Source organism: Xylaria bambusicola, assembly GCF_022495145.1.
Source record: "Xylaria bambusicola strain CBS 139988 unplaced genomic scaffold F5B22scaffold_3, whole genome shotgun sequence".
Taxonomy (NCBI): Eukaryota; Fungi; Ascomycota; class Sordariomycetes; order Xylariales; family Xylariaceae; genus Xylaria; species Xylaria bambusicola.
In genome coordinates, this window is record NW_025953556.1 from 1,549,617 (window position 1) to 1,564,510 (window position 14,894).

A 14,894-nucleotide genomic window follows, 5' to 3' on the forward strand; every position below is an offset into this window, starting at 1 on the left:
GAACGGGTTGGCACGTATGATGTCTTTTCTTCGACATGGCCATTGCGAGCGAGGGCAACGCGAACCTGGTCCAGGTGTGACAGACGGGGGCAACTACCTACTGTATGCTACCTACGATGCAGAGGAGCTCAAGCAGCCAATATCCGACTCTATAATACGATCATCGAGGGGAATAGCCGTGCTCTCGACCGCGACAAGGGACGATGGTAATTTTGCGTAGACCGGCGTGACTTGGACAGGCGGAAATGGTAGAAGGCAAAGACAGAGGCTCGACGAAGATGTGGTTCAGGACGATAGCAGGAGGAACTTTTGCACTCTACTAACTACATACGTGTGTAGACACCAGGTAAGGAAGGCATGCGCGATGTGTGTCGGTAAGTAGACCAGGTCGTGCCTACCTATTGCCAGTCTCATACATACTATGTAGTAAGTACACTCGCTTTTGGGTATGTAGGTAGCCAAGGAGGTTGACCGGCAGGCTAGACTAGGGTTTGCCCAACTCACGACAACAACAACATACCTACTCAGTACTTATCTGTACAGAGAGCTGCGGAAGGTGAGCAAAAGGTACCGAAAAGAGACGATAGACACGAGGACGACACAAGAACGAGCGTTTAGCGTAGGGGATAGGTAGTACTGTACGTGCTCACAGGATACACTTCAGGCTTAGACCTGAGGATCGAGAGGGGTCAGCAAATCCCTGTAAGAAGCTATCACACCTACCCGTATGCAGCAGGGTGTGTAATATGACCATGTACCTATATGATATTAAGCTGTTGTAAGATCTCGACTGAACGAGTTTCAAGCTACCTATCTAGTAGAGCATGCCTATCTAACCCGTTAAGACTTTCTCTTATTAAACGCCCACCTACCTACCTAATCATGTGTAGAGTTGTTTCAACCTAAGTAAGCAGCAATAAAGCGGTAGGTAGGTACAAGATCCTGCCACCAAGTTGCTGAAATGTACCGGCCCACCTCGGACACTTAGGTAAACTTACAACCTCATCAAACTGGCGACGAGGCGGTAAGGAAAATTCAAGACCGTACGAGGCCCCAAGCCAACGACTAAACTACTGCGGATGTATCCATGTACGTAGGTAACCAGCTCCTAGCTGCTCCTCCGTTCGCCAACAAGTACCCTTCGTGTGCTGATCGGCCCTTATATAACATGACAACGGCGATAATAGCATGTGAAAAAAAGAGGGGATAGCTGCAAGTTGACGGGACCAGTTCGACAGTCTCGGGACGGCCGGTCGGCTAGCACCCAGGTAATACAACTGTACTCATCTACTTGTCCTTGGGCATACGGCTATCTACCTCCATGTAGGTATATCCAATACCCTATAGCAACGATACACTTGTCGGTCGAGGCGGCCATATCACGAAACTTCAAGTAAGGCCCTGGCTATGTAAGTACGTACGTTAGGTAATTCCATAGGTACCTATCGACAGGTCAGAGCCCAATACTAAACTACTAGCGCTACGCATTGATGGTTCTAGGTGTTGGGTACCGTTAGCTACCACTGCAGTCAGGTACCTAAGCAGCCACACATGTACCTCCCTCGTAGGTGCAGGATAGGTTATGTATGTAGGTACCCAGGTACCTAGGTAGAGTTAGCCCCAACTTTTAAAACGGAATACCTAATATAGTAGCCTAATAAAAATATGTAAGCGTGTGTCCGAGCTAGATTCAACCTTGGGCAATTTACCTGCTACACATCACGTCTCCCGTCACGACCTACACAGTACCTAAGCACAGGACAATAGGTAGGTAATATCAAGAAGATCTCGAACATCGGCTCTTGTGGCGCATCATCGACCGGAGTGCACAGATCGACGAGACCCGTGCAAGTTCTCTCCACCTGTCTGCCCGTCTATCTCGATATTGAGAACAGAGAGAGGCTCCGACAACACCAGTTGCCAAGTTGCCGACAGCAGCCTAAGTGAATTATGGCAAGTGAAATACATACTTAGTAGACCATATTCCCCGTTAGCCGTCCGCACCGACTCTCAGACCTCGTTGCATCACATCCCATGCAAGGTATACATGCCTGTAGTGGTCAGAATCAGGGTCGCAGCATGCAAGCCTGACACCTGTCCCTCCCACTGACTTGGACTCTTGCACGATGCGTAATAATGGCTCAACCTGCGTCGACGATAGTAGCAAAACCCCTAGCTGCTACGTGCTAGGCGTTCCAGAAGAAGCTTAACAATCGGTGCGCTATTGCCAACCCGAGAAGCAGACTCGTGTGTAGGACCGCCGCTCCAATAGTGCCTAAGCTCATATGTAGTACAGCGTACATGTATGGCGGGAGCGCCGGCCGAAGCGGAGGCGGAGGAAGTGGCGGAGAGAGAGGCAAAGGCAGAGAAGTAGACCCCAATGTTGTCATTGTAAGCTGACAAGGAACATACATGTGTGATAGTGCGGCTCTTCTATAATACGACTACGCGCCCAACATCCATCTTCGGCCAGCGCCTAAACCAGCTCACACGAACCGGCGGCGGACCTACATCATCAAGCCTCAAATGTACGCCAAGTTAAGCCCTTTAGCCTCTACAATGTCACGTATATTCTGTATATTATCACTTTCCCGCCCCCAGCTCATGTACTGTCATGTAGCCGCCCGAGTGGAACCTACTCTTGAAGAGAGCTGCATGCAGCAAATCTGCGTAGACACCCATCGACGTAAGGTAGCCACATCCGGACGTACTTGTAGGACACTTGTTTCCAAGGCAGTCAATTAGTGGAATGCTCCTTGGTTCAACTCACCGTCGCGAACAGGACCTATGTTTACAGGAAGCGTGGACAATTTTGCCCATCGTCGCCTAAGTATCTAGAGCGGTGTGACCAGCTCAATTTACGAAACAGCTGTTGAATTAACTATATCTTGGTTAGCCGCAGTAAGCGCCACATACGCGATAATTCAGAGTTTGGCTACAACCAGCCCCCAATGGTATACGTATGTTGCAGGGGATACATAGTATTATATATATATATATATATATATATATAAGTACCTACTATACTAAGTAAGTTGACAAGGTACCTAGGCTAACTGTCAAGATCCAATATGTCGACCGGTAAAGCGCACCCTGGTCAAATCTCGGAAAGGAATGCCTGCAGATGCAGGGAAATCTGAAAAAGGAGCGACGAAGGACCTTTACGCCAACCTGAATCCTTTCGGCTGTTCTTATCATCGCCCTTCTTATCAGCGAGGGACGGGCAAAAACCACAGAAGCGCCGACTGTCGCGAGGCGAACGCGATACCGTACGTTACATCCCGCTGGTTATGCGTCATCTCTACAGGCAGAGCCAGACTCTTATGGAGGATGGTGATATGTATCATGGGCCACATTCTCGCTTATCTGGATCGCGGCGGGAGTGCACGTTCACCCCTATGTATGCATGTAAGAAACTTAGGGCCTGCATGTTGCATAGGTAGGTAAGGAAGATCAATGAGTAAGTTGTCTTGATGCAGTCACGGTTGCTTTGTTCTAGAAACTTACTAGTTCCATGATGACAAGGCGCTAAAAGCGGCCCGTTAACAGTTCGACGGGAGAACTTCGCGAACTGGAGTAGATATGTATGTCATGGGAGTCTCTGATGGGATACGTGCACCACATCTGCCGATTTGCCTGGTTTGTGGGAGTCTATCAGGGGTCGTTCTCACGTATAATTCGCTAGACTAGGCTTTGACACATACCTGGTTATAATACAAGGACGAAAATCGGGACGCGCTCTTTAGAGAGTGGTTTGATTTGGGGCCGTCTGTGCACATCCGCGTGTGACGGCAGATCTCAACAAGGGCATATCAAGAGGTAATCGGATAACCCCATGCTCGAAGGAGCGAAACTCCTAGGTAGGTTAGGGCATGCCACTGCCCTGGTCGGCCGAGGTATTGAACATGCTTCCTTATTAGCCTCTGTGAATGCTACTCGTCAGCACGAACCCCCCCAACGGTGTAGCGAGCCGACTTGCCTGGTCTTCACTAATGGAGGTCTAAGTCAACCTTGTTAGCGCAACCTCTCGGCTGATTCCCCGAGCACACAGACGTCTCCTAACCCAGACCGACCCTGGAATGTCAGCCAGATAGACAGCCTACCATAATGGAGGAGCGCCTGGCGTAAAAGCCTCCTGTCTTCTTCCCTGCATATCGGCAACCAATCTCCTGAGTCATATGGGAGGGTATCCTACTCTTGGGCGTCGATAAGGAATCTCTTCGTTCAGTCTAGGCACACTACGAATAGTAGACAGTCGAATGCCGTCAAATCACGTAATATCACCTGAGATCTGAGCAGCCTGGAACAACGTAAGCGGTCTAGCCTTAGAGCATCCAAGAGGTGTCAGGCAACATAATGTTATACTTCATACAATACCGGTGATCATTGCCAAATTAAAAGAGCTATGACTTGTGCCCTCATCATAAATACGCAGCCTTATTACATTTTCCTGCCACTCAGTGTCGCTCAGTGTTGCTCATAGCCGCTCATGGCCGCTCTGGACCTCATCTCGATGTACATATTATAAATCCTCGCATTTTGCGCCCCGCCTTCGATGAATTCAAGCATATCCAAGGCAGCATTGCCCAATAGCCGCCTCACAGCATCGCTAACGCGGCGAGCACGCCGCCGAAAAGGCCGGCGTTAGCCCCCGATTTAGAAGGTAAGGCCGCGTTCGGCGTGACTGTCGCGCTCGGGGTGCCTGCGACTGTGGGGTTTGTCGACCCAGAGGTCGGCGTGCTGGCAGGCGAAGAAGAAGAAGACGACGGCGACGCGGTGGCACAGGTCACTGACTGTGGAAGATCTGTGACTCCCTGTGTGCTGCAGAAACTACGGGCAAAGTCGACGGCCTGCTGTTGTTCGTCGGCGTTGCAGACGCCAGCCAAACAGCACGCGATGCCGCTGATGAAAGTATCGCTAGCGCAGATGCACTTGGCGTCGAGCCTGGCGCAATCCCCTATCTTGTTGCCGGTTGTATACTCGGCCAGACAACTCTTCTATAAATACGAGTTAATTGTGTCAAGCTAACCGCAGCCCAGCCTTTTGGAAATTGGAACTTGATGGCATTGTGATCCTCTCGAGGGGCTGAAACTTACTGCACAATCGGGAAGATTACCAAGGTCCTGTGGTCGAACTTGAAATTAGCGCCCATACAGGCTAATATTGAAGACGCTGGGGACAGATAGCAGTAGAGACGTAGAAAATCTCGCTATTGAACAGTCCAAGCTCGCGAGAACGTGTCGGAGGGTGACATGACAATAGAGGCAGTCACTGACCTGGGTGACGACGATACTAGCAAAGGCAAGTAAGATAGCGACGAGCTTCATGATGGCTAATTTACCTCCTTCAACGGTTGAATGATGTGCTGGCGATTTGAGTGGTAGGTCGTTTTTCAAATATGTACGGTATGGTATGTCTTCTCTCGAAGAAGCAAGAGAGTTTCCACGCCCTTACCTTTCTGTAACGTCTCACCAAAAGGATGGATAGATATCAGTCCAAGACTAGCTTGGGTAGTCGAGTAGTCTAGACTGGAGCAGAACTGGAGCAAGAGAGGACACACTAGCGTAAACAGACCAGGTAGGTAAGTAGGTTTCCCCACGATCCTCTTTTCCCCATGATTTACGAAGTAAGTAGGTAGCTCCAAGATAGTCTCGGGGAAGCAGTGGGCGAGAATGTGACCTCGCCCGAATCGGAAATGCCAAGCACAACCATGCGATAGTTAGCTCGGACAGTCGCTTACCAGATCGGGCATTCATCGGTGTCATACCTAGCAGGGCATCAAGGTTCGATAATAGGTTACCGAGAGAGTTAGATACAGCTTTGGCTGGGTGACTTGAGGCAAATCGGAGCAGAAATTCCCTCGTCGACGTCGCAAGGATCGTTCCAGGCCTTTGATTCGTGGTCGAAAGTCCTCAGCTAGGATCCTTAGCTCCGAGCGATGCTATCATCGAACGATTTGCCAGTCTACCAACGAGCTGAGGTTAGGCAAGATGCGCAAGAAAAAGGGAAGAACAAGAGCTAAACAAGGTACCACTCACTCACTCACTCACTCACTGCCTCTCATCGTGCAAGGACCGTGCAGGCCCTTGTCGTCTATATTTACTTATGTACGAAGAAACAAGCATGCCAGCAGGCCCTGTAGATACACCCCAAGTCAACAAGCGATTCTTAACACGTATGAGCAGGTTTATCTAGGTACTTTATTCATCGTGAGTTATGTCGTGTTGCATGACCCCACACTGTCTCAACACCTAGTAGGTAGCGTTATATTATTTGGTAATCTCAGTAAACCGGATTTTTCCGTGAGGGATACTGTCCTCGTCGATTCAAGTATTCGGATTCATTATACGGTACAGTATTCTACCTATTGCCCACAACTCCATGATATAGGTGCGTGTTATCGCCATCCTAGACGGTCCCTATTATTAGCGGGGTAGCACAGTTCCACAGGGCTCTATTATCATCGTGGTTTGTTATATTAGGTACCTACTAAGTCTGTCCGTCACTTACTCTCCGAGCCCAACGAACTATCGATCTTTCGAACAGCGATCTACAGTTTGTACATGACGGTTGGGTTCCGAACACGAGCTGCTTTCCCCATCGGAATGCATGATGAAGCTGAGGGGTAACTGGACTGTGCCCTGAATTCTACGCCAACTACCATGTATTATCCCCGATAAACATCATGATATAGGTGTTCTTGCTGTCCACCTACCCATTTGGTATGTCTCGCCTGTACCGGCCTAAACGGGCTTTACTGATGGATTTCACATACCTAGGTACCGACTATTTAGTCCACATTCTCAAGTTACACAATCATACAAGTGGAACCCGGGCGCTTGGTTGCGTTACTCTGTTTTGCATCTCTGTGGATCAAGTTCATAATTGCTTATCAAACTACGCCATGTATGATGTGATCTTGGTATTAGATCGTAGTTTTACCAACTCTAGTTTCAAGTGGCCTGTAACTCAAGACCTGAACGTTTTGCGTGTAAAAAGATTTCGAGGTACCTAACCTTGATCCACCATCTGCATGGACAGGATGTGTAAACCAAAAGTCCGTGTGTGCCGCATTTGGTACGATTGATGGCTTGTATACGTGAGAAGAGCCTTAATGGAAGAATATAAAACAGTTGGATAAGTCGATGATATGTATCGAAATGACGATGAAACAGCTTAACTTAGACAGTGGAACAGCTGCCACGAAGGGTTACCTAGGTGTGGGATGATTAAGCAGGCGATATTGGAATCTACGCAGTAGACACCAAGGTATGTCTCCCTGGGCAAGTTTTGTGGCTTAGGATTCCGATACAGTTCCGAGAGCGTAGCCTGAGTCTAATTCGCCGTATCGTCCCATGCACCCCGCAGAGAGCTTCAGGGTAGGTCCGAGCTACTGATCTGGGGTATCGACTTTGATACTAATCTCAAGAAAACACCAGCCTTGAGTCCTGTGGGGAGCATCTCGAAACCATTAAACCATGTCCTGAAAGGCCCTGGGATTGCAAAGATGGGGTTAGGAATCCTTGAAGTCCCAGGCCACGTACCAGGTAAGAACATGCGGGGAGGGTTTCGAGGAGATAGTTTGATACAATTAGTCCATTGCCTATTGACATGGGGTTGCTGAAACAGGCACGACACGATACTTCGATGATCCAGATCGTCCCCAGATTGCCGACACGACCGATGCGCGCGGCCTCAAGTGTGATCGTAGCGGTCCCGTCCCCATTATACTGGTAAGAAAACGACAAGGCACCCCCCCAGTTCCCGTTCCCGGCATCGTACCTCGCTCGTGGAGTGCGAGTGGGCGTGGGAAGTAGAGATGCAAGACTTGTTACTAAGGAAATCGTAATAGAACCCCCAGCCGTCGGATGACCCAAATGATCCGTTGAACTGGCCACTCTGGCAGCGCGATGTCATCACCTTCATCCTCTCGCTCACGGCCATCTTCGCAACCGCCCTAGGGCCCATCCTCGCCGCCAACACGCTGACTCTGTCGGTGTATTTCCGGCTGAACTTCACTTACATCGCCCTGCTGACAGGGTACTTCCTGCTGGGCGTGGGCGTCGCCGGGTTCTTCTTCGTGCCTTCGGGCCGGATATGGGGCAAGCGACATCTCTTCATACTAGGCCTGGTCATCCTGATCGCCACGAGCGCGTGGGCTGGCGCTGTCGGACACAACTACACGAGCTTGCTATGGGCGCGCATTATCCAGGGGGTCGGCACGGCGCCCTTTGAGGGCCTCGTGAACGCTGCTGTCGGAGATTTATATTTTGTTCATGTCAGTAGCACCCTTACACATGGTAACTACAGACGAAGGATGAATTGACTCACTGTGAATAATACTCACTACAGCAACGAGGCAAACGAATGGCATTCACAAACTTAGCCGTCTTCGGTGGCGCATTCTTCACCCCTATCCTCGTCGGAAAGATCACGCATACGATTAAATGGTGGTGGACCTTTAACCTGGTCTCGATCTTCTGCGCCGCATGCCTGGTCGCTGTATTCTTGTTCTGTCCGGAAACTGCCTACCGGCGCGACGCGTCGCTAAACACAGATATCGGCGGCTCTGCAGCCTCGGAAGACCGATCAACCAATGATGAGGAAAAGAGAGCCGTAGGTCAACAGGGAGTACAAGTCACTACTACACCCCAGCCCGCTCGGCCGAAAAAGACGTTCGCGGAAAGACTCGCGCTCTTCGATGGTCGTAAGACAGACGAGAATTTTTTGAAGCTCTTGTTTCGCCCACTCCCACTGTTCGCACAGCCGGCTTTTCTGTGGGCAGCGCTCATACAGGGGACAATGATCGGATGGACAGTCTTCATCGGCGTCATCTTGGCTGCTATATTCCTCGGGCCACCCCTTTTCTGGGGCGAGGTTCAGACCGGGTATGCGTATACAGGACCGTTTCTCGGTGCGCTGCTCGGATTTTTCACCGCTGGTGTCTTCGCCGACTGGTCGGCGAAGGCGTTAACACGTCTTAATGGTGGAATCTATGAGCCCGAGTTTCGCCTCGTGCTCGTGATTCCGCAGCTCGTGTTCGCTACCCTGGGCCTCTTTGGTTTTGCTGTTACGGCCCAGGGGACTTTGGAGAGTCAATTCCACGTACGTCCCACTTGCAATTCCCCCCTTTTCATAGTGATCAGTTATTAGGGCCTGATTCGAAATGCATCATTACACTTTGAGTGTACTGGATTCTATATGAGGAGTTGATCTAACGAAATCGGTAGTGGGTAGTTCCAATTGTATTCTTCGGTTTCGAGGTCGCTGGTACTGTAATTGGTGCTGTGGCGAGTTCTCTATATATTGTTGATGCGTACCGTAGGTTTCTACTACCCTTCTTCCTAGCAGGGGCAACTTTGAAGCTAGAATCCATTTTCTGACATGTCAACAATTCTCATAGGGGATCTCGCTATCGAAGGCTTCACGTGCCTCATCATCTTCAAGAATTTATTCAGCTTCGGATTGACATTCAAGGCTTACGACTGGCTTGTACGCGGCGGTATTCGAGAGGTCTTCTTCGCTATCGGGGCCGTGCAGATTGTCGTGTGTTTCCTGAGCGTGCCTATGTGTAAGTTATACCCGGAAACCATCACCGATTCTACTCTCAGTGGTCGTCCTTCTCTATCTACTCACGTAATTGTGCTTCGCTTACGAAATCCTGCGGAACAGACATCTTTGGGAAACGGAACAGAGATTTCTTCCATCGCTATGACCTATTGAAGATGTGTGGATTGAGATGATTATAAGTACCTGTTCGCGAAAATATATTTAATTACAATTGTTAGCTTGTAACTATGGACAAGTTGGGTGTTCGATGAAATGGATACTAGGCTTTGCCTTGAGGTTTGTATCGCACATCGCCAAGTCCTCAGCTATTTCAGTTTGAATAATTACTAATACTAACTTATCAATATGACCATCATGAAACTGATAGTAGTTCATTCAAGACGTGTGGTGATTCTCATTAGCACGATCGACGATATTTATGTATGTAATACTTGCTTGTTCTCTGCTTCATAGGGTATTGCTTAGATAGGTACATATATACTTAACAAATGCTACAAATTACATACATCAATCCTTTCGTGACTCGTGACTATTGCCGATTGGGAAAGATAGCTATCGAAAAACACCAATCAGTCTATCAATCAATCGCTCAATCTCGGTAATAAGTTCCAGACGTAATGAATGTCTTTTTTATTTTTGATTTTACTTTATTTATTTTTTGTTCGTTGGGTTCTTCCTCTGACCTCTTAAGCCTTGTTTCCGGCGGCGGCGGCCTGGGCAGCGGCGAGAGTGGACTTCTTGGCCAGCGTGAGGCCGGAGAAGAAGTAGATGAGGGCCTCGGCACCAAGCACAACGGCGAGGGTGACGAGGGCGCCGATAACACCGGCGACGGGGAGCGAGATGTTGGACTTGTTGTTCGAGGCGGTGGCCGATCCGGAGCCGCTACCCTCGCCATCACTGCCAGACGAAGCGGTGGCGCAATCACCGGTTGTGACACCGCAGACCTTGCACCAGTGGGGTGTATCCTTGATGGCGAACTTGCTCATCTCCGAGACGAAGGTGTTGTAGGGAAGCAGGGTCTCGTCCTGACCGAAGAGTGGGAAGACAGAGGGGGTTATCGAGGCGGCGGAGCCATTGGAGAACCGGAAGCGCACTGAGATGTCATCCGCACCAGGGAACCCATCGCTTACGCTCGCATTGGTAACGAGCTCAAAGGCCATTGACGAGGCATAGTTGACGACGCCAGTGAAGTCGTCGGACAGGGCGGGCAGCTTGGCGAGACCGAAGAAGGACAGGAACACGGCGTACGCGCCGAACTGGATGTTCAGGGGCTTAGCACCGCGACCGGCGACAGTACCGTTCAGGGCGTCGAGGATCTGGCCAGCCAGCGTGGAGCCAGCGATGGCACGGATCTCGTCGGTGCTGTTGTAGGCGAGGCCCCACTCGTGCTCGTTGGCGAGAACCTTGAGTTCATGCAGAGTCTCGTTAGTGAGTAGATCCGAGGACGGGATTGTCTGGTTGTGGACAACGGCGCCGTCAACGTAGTCGTAGATGGAGTAGGCGTTCTTGAAGTTGGCGGCGCTGGCCTCGAAGGTGCCGTTGATGACCGGCAGGAGGTCCTGGAAGAAGGCCTCGCTGTTGTCGTAGGCCGTCTTATACTCGGTCGACGCGAGGTAGTTGTTCGACGACACCACGGCATTGTCGCAGCCGCTGGCGCCCTGAAGCCAGGCGCTGTTCTCCGAGTTGGCGCCCGAGGCGGCGGTGGAAACCACGTTGACGGGGATATACTGGTAGCCGCCGAGCGGAGCGGTCACCTCGGTGTCGTTGCGGAGTTCCTGTGTTGAGAAGTCGCCCGCGGGAGGGTAGAGACCCTGGAGGAAAGCCATAGCCGAGTTCTGGAGGACATTGTCCATGGGGGGCGCCGTGACGGCCATTTGCTCCAGGTTCACGATATTGGAGCTCAAGCTGAGAAGCGGAGTCTCGGCGTCAGAAGCGACATATTGGCTGCGGTACCAGCTGCCCGAGGCGTAGACCTGCTCGGCGCCCAGCGAAGTCAGGTTTGTAGGCTTAAGGGCCTTGGGTGTACGGTCGCCATGCCGAGAGAAGATGTAGAGGCCGAGGACGGTCTCGGCCTGGGCAAGCGGCAAGGCTGCCAACGACAGCAGGACAGCTTTCGAGGCCATTATGCTGTAGTAGATATATTATACTATGTTTTTAATAATATATGTGTATAATATTGAAGCCCGTCTACGGCAGGACTAAGAGAAGAGTCATACAAGAGAACAAGCGACGAAGGAAACCGGGTCGCGAGGGAGCAGTGAAGTCCGTAAACTTTCAAAAACGTCCCGAAAACCTGAACACGAGAAGCTTAACTGCTATTTAAGTTAGAGTGACAGGATGTCAAAATCCACGCGAAGAAACGAACAATAACCCCTCAGCTTTCCCCACCTAGGCTCATGATAGGCGCAAGTAACCACTTACAGGTTCACGTTACATGCTTTCACGATGGTGCTGTACTTTCTATCTGAAGTAGCGTAGCGTAGCGCAATGTGCAGAAAAATTCGGAGGAGCTGCGCAGAACAACCACCCCACTATCCAACCTCTTTCACAGTACAATACCGGTAGCCCTGTACAATGTGTGGAGGCTAGGTAATTCATGCGTGTACTTACTGAGCAGCGCTCCAATAAGGCCTCGTCCTCCATGTGAAAGTGTGAATGCAGGCAAGGTGCATGGGTAGGCAGACCGACAGTAGGAGCAGCGCTAACAGGCCCGTGATAGAGCTAGTGGACGCGGCCTGGTCCGGTCGATGCTCCGAATAGGCAATTCGCTGCCCTTCTCGAAAGACATCGGAGAGCGAAAAACAACTTCGGCAACGTATCATAAGTAGTCTGGATGATGGCAAATTCGGCCTTTCTTGGTCCTGTCTAGGCGAGAGGACGAAGCTTCATAGCGCTACAAAAAGCCGGTGCCAAGTAGCTGGGCCTCCGCTGAGCTTTTCCTTGTCCATTACATACTGGCTTTTTATCGATCGCTCGCTCGCTTGCTCTCCCTCTAACCTCTGGCTCGCTCTCGATATCGGTTACTGTTATCTTCCCATGCTTACTCTAGTCAACAGAGTTCTTGGTTATGATTACGGCAGTACTGTCATGCCATCATGCCATAATTTTCAGATACTGAGAAGCATTAATGTAAGAGTTCGGTGGCAAAGATGGAACATTCTCTGTCGGCGTCTACTCCGTCAGTATGGCAGGCTACGATATTATGTCTCGGTGATAGCGGCTACGCATACCCTGTGGATAGAGCTAGTGACAGGCAATTTTCGAAAGAAACATCTCCGGATCTGATTGCAAGAAAGGAAACCATCACGTAAGAGTGGAGAGCTCGCGGGGTTGGTCGTGCCACTAGTATGGTGTACCACGTTATATCTATATTAGTCCAGAAGACTATAAGCGGATTTAATTATGTTTGCAAGATGCTGTGTCCGTAGACGGACTTTCTGGTTGAGATATGCTCGCGCTGATTCATTTGGAACTGGTAGCAATTCTGATTATTTGTGTGGACAACCTAGACAAACGGGCTTGGATGAAGATGCTATCTACCATTGGTAATTGTGAAATAAGAGAACCGAGGCGGACTTAACGGAATGAATCTATGCCTTACTATATACTTATGTGATGTCAATCTGCACATCAAATTCATGCACGGAACATGGCAAGGCAAGGTTCGAATATACAGCAAGTTCGCATCGCGCTTGTAGAAAAGGATGACGAGGTCAGAAACGCATAATAGTGATGCCACCATTCTGATTTTCCCCAACCACCCATCTCTCATCACCCATAATGTGGCCACCCGCAGCCAACTGCCACCATAAATCATCCGCAAAGCGGACTTCATGATCGAATACACCTTCCAAGTCGGCCTCGGCCCTAGAGCTGATACTGGGAAGCACGTACGAGGACAGCGTCTCCATGCCGAAGCATTGGCGTGCCACGATACGCACGCAGGCCTGCGCATCTACCATATCACTAACTGTTAGATATGGGAACTCTTCGTGTCGCCAGCAGGGGGCCCAACCAGGCCATGCATTATCGAAGCGGTATGTGTCAATAGGGCCGCGGTGTGCAGCGGATCCGGCTCGCGGACAGAAGTTCATGTGGACATTACCGTCCGCGCCGCATTCATCGAACCAACGGGGCCCGATTCCAGAGAACGGAATCCCGGTAGCGCGCACGTAGTGGCAACGTGGTAGGTTGATGGGAGCTTGAGGCCCCATAAGCCAACGGTGTGACTCGTCGTGGATGTATACATTTGCTTCGTCGAGCCATATATCATGGAACATCGGCCTTCGGCCCTGGCGGATATTAAGGAACTCAAGATCATCTTTCTTAAACATCTTAATGATCTTGGGTCCTGGCTGCGTAGGCCCTGAGTCCTCCGATGGACGATACGGCGAAGCGCACCTGATATCCCATACGGTGAGCTGTTCCACCAGCACTTCTCCTGGGGGTGCCCCGTCCTCTTGCCAGAGATAGAGTGCGTAGTGTGTCGCCGTATGGGCTGAGAAGAAACGATCAGTGTAAGGGAAGGGGTCATGATGTAGTCTCCACTCAGATCGAAATTGGATGTCCCAAGAGCCTGGGAGATCCGCCGACTCTGCTTCCGTGGATTGTCGCACGTCAAACGCCGTAGCGAACTGCTCGATGAAGCTTGTGACATAAGGTATGGGATTCTCTTCTGGTTTGTACCATTCAATCACTAGAATACCGTGCGCCAGTCGTAATCGTCGAACTATCTTACCACTGGGATTAAAAGGGACTGAGAAGCAACGACTCGTTTCCAAGTCGTAGGCAACGTAGTCACCGCTGACATCTCGGTAGATGAGAAGCCCATCGTCCAGGCACCAGTTGGGGTTTCTTACCTGGAGACTAGCCAGGTTTGAATTCCACTCCAGCCAACGATCCCAGTCTGGAACTGGACAAAATCCATTGCCTTGCCATTGCGAAATGGTTTCAATTACCCTGGGCGTAGCAGAGCGCAGATAGAAATACCGACGAGCGACTTTGGGGAATATGTGAGCCCAGGCCGAGCGATCCAGATCTCCGGCCGCATTTCTCATCTCCCGCACGCGGGGAAAATGGCATCTCATAAGGTTCCATGATACGTCATCGCTCGTGAAGACTGCTCTCCAAGTTCGGCTTACGCGACGGCAGAGTACACCTTCGGTTGGTGAAAGGTAATATATAATAAGAAGGAAGACTTCATGAGGCAGATCAGTGATATCAGAGATGGTATTCGCGTTAGCGATATCTGAACGTTTTACGTGAGATGGGTTGCTTCTACCACTAGCGACTCGATTCATGTTGCGTAGCCACGAGGCGGGGAG

General features: G+C 50.5%; 4 protein-coding genes across 4 annotated transcripts; 1 reads left to right on the top strand and 3 right to left on the bottom strand.

Annotated features, from left to right (window-relative positions):
* Positions 1 to 4,207: 4,207 nt before the first annotated feature.
* F5B22DRAFT_269768 (uncharacterized protein) lies at positions 4,208 to 5,414 on the bottom strand. Its single transcript, XM_047970188.1, has 4 exons — positions 5,277 to 5,414; positions 5,097 to 5,123; positions 4,373 to 4,997; positions 4,208 to 4,300 (listed from the first exon to the last, which is right to left on the bottom strand). Exons 1-3 carry the CDS (start codon positions 5,325 to 5,327, stop codon positions 4,599 to 4,601), a joined length of 477 nt encoding a protein of 158 aa, XP_047835487.1. The 5' UTR covers positions 5,328 to 5,414; the 3' UTR covers positions 4,208 to 4,300; positions 4,373 to 4,598.
* A 2,093-nt stretch (positions 5,415 to 7,507) lies between these two features.
* F5B22DRAFT_633427 (major facilitator superfamily transporter) lies at positions 7,508 to 9,743 on the top strand (the record flags this gene model as incomplete). The annotated part of the gene is made up of 7 exons (XM_047976828.1): positions 7,508 to 7,547; positions 7,630 to 7,733; positions 7,853 to 8,278; positions 8,353 to 9,105; positions 9,231 to 9,321; positions 9,404 to 9,571; positions 9,673 to 9,743. 7 exons carry the CDS (start codon positions 7,508 to 7,510, stop codon positions 9,741 to 9,743), a joined length of 1,653 nt encoding a protein of 550 aa, XP_047835488.1.
* Positions 9,744 to 9,816: 73 nt separating this feature from the next.
* Positions 9,817 to 11,959, bottom strand: F5B22DRAFT_270074 (putative histidine acid phosphatase). The gene is made up of 2 exons (XM_047970190.1): positions 11,936 to 11,959; positions 9,817 to 11,885 (listed from the first exon to the last, which is right to left on the bottom strand). Exon 2 carries the CDS (start codon positions 11,691 to 11,693, stop codon positions 10,257 to 10,259), a length of 1,437 nt encoding a protein of 478 aa, XP_047835489.1. The 5' UTR covers positions 11,694 to 11,885; positions 11,936 to 11,959; the 3' UTR covers positions 9,817 to 10,256.
* A 1,110-nt stretch (positions 11,960 to 13,069) lies between these two features.
* On the bottom strand, positions 13,070 to 14,894 carry F5B22DRAFT_269745 (uncharacterized protein). Its single transcript, XM_047970187.1, has one exon. It carries the CDS (start codon positions 14,868 to 14,870, stop codon positions 13,284 to 13,286), a length of 1,587 nt encoding a protein of 528 aa, XP_047835490.1. The 5' UTR covers positions 14,871 to 14,894; the 3' UTR covers positions 13,070 to 13,283.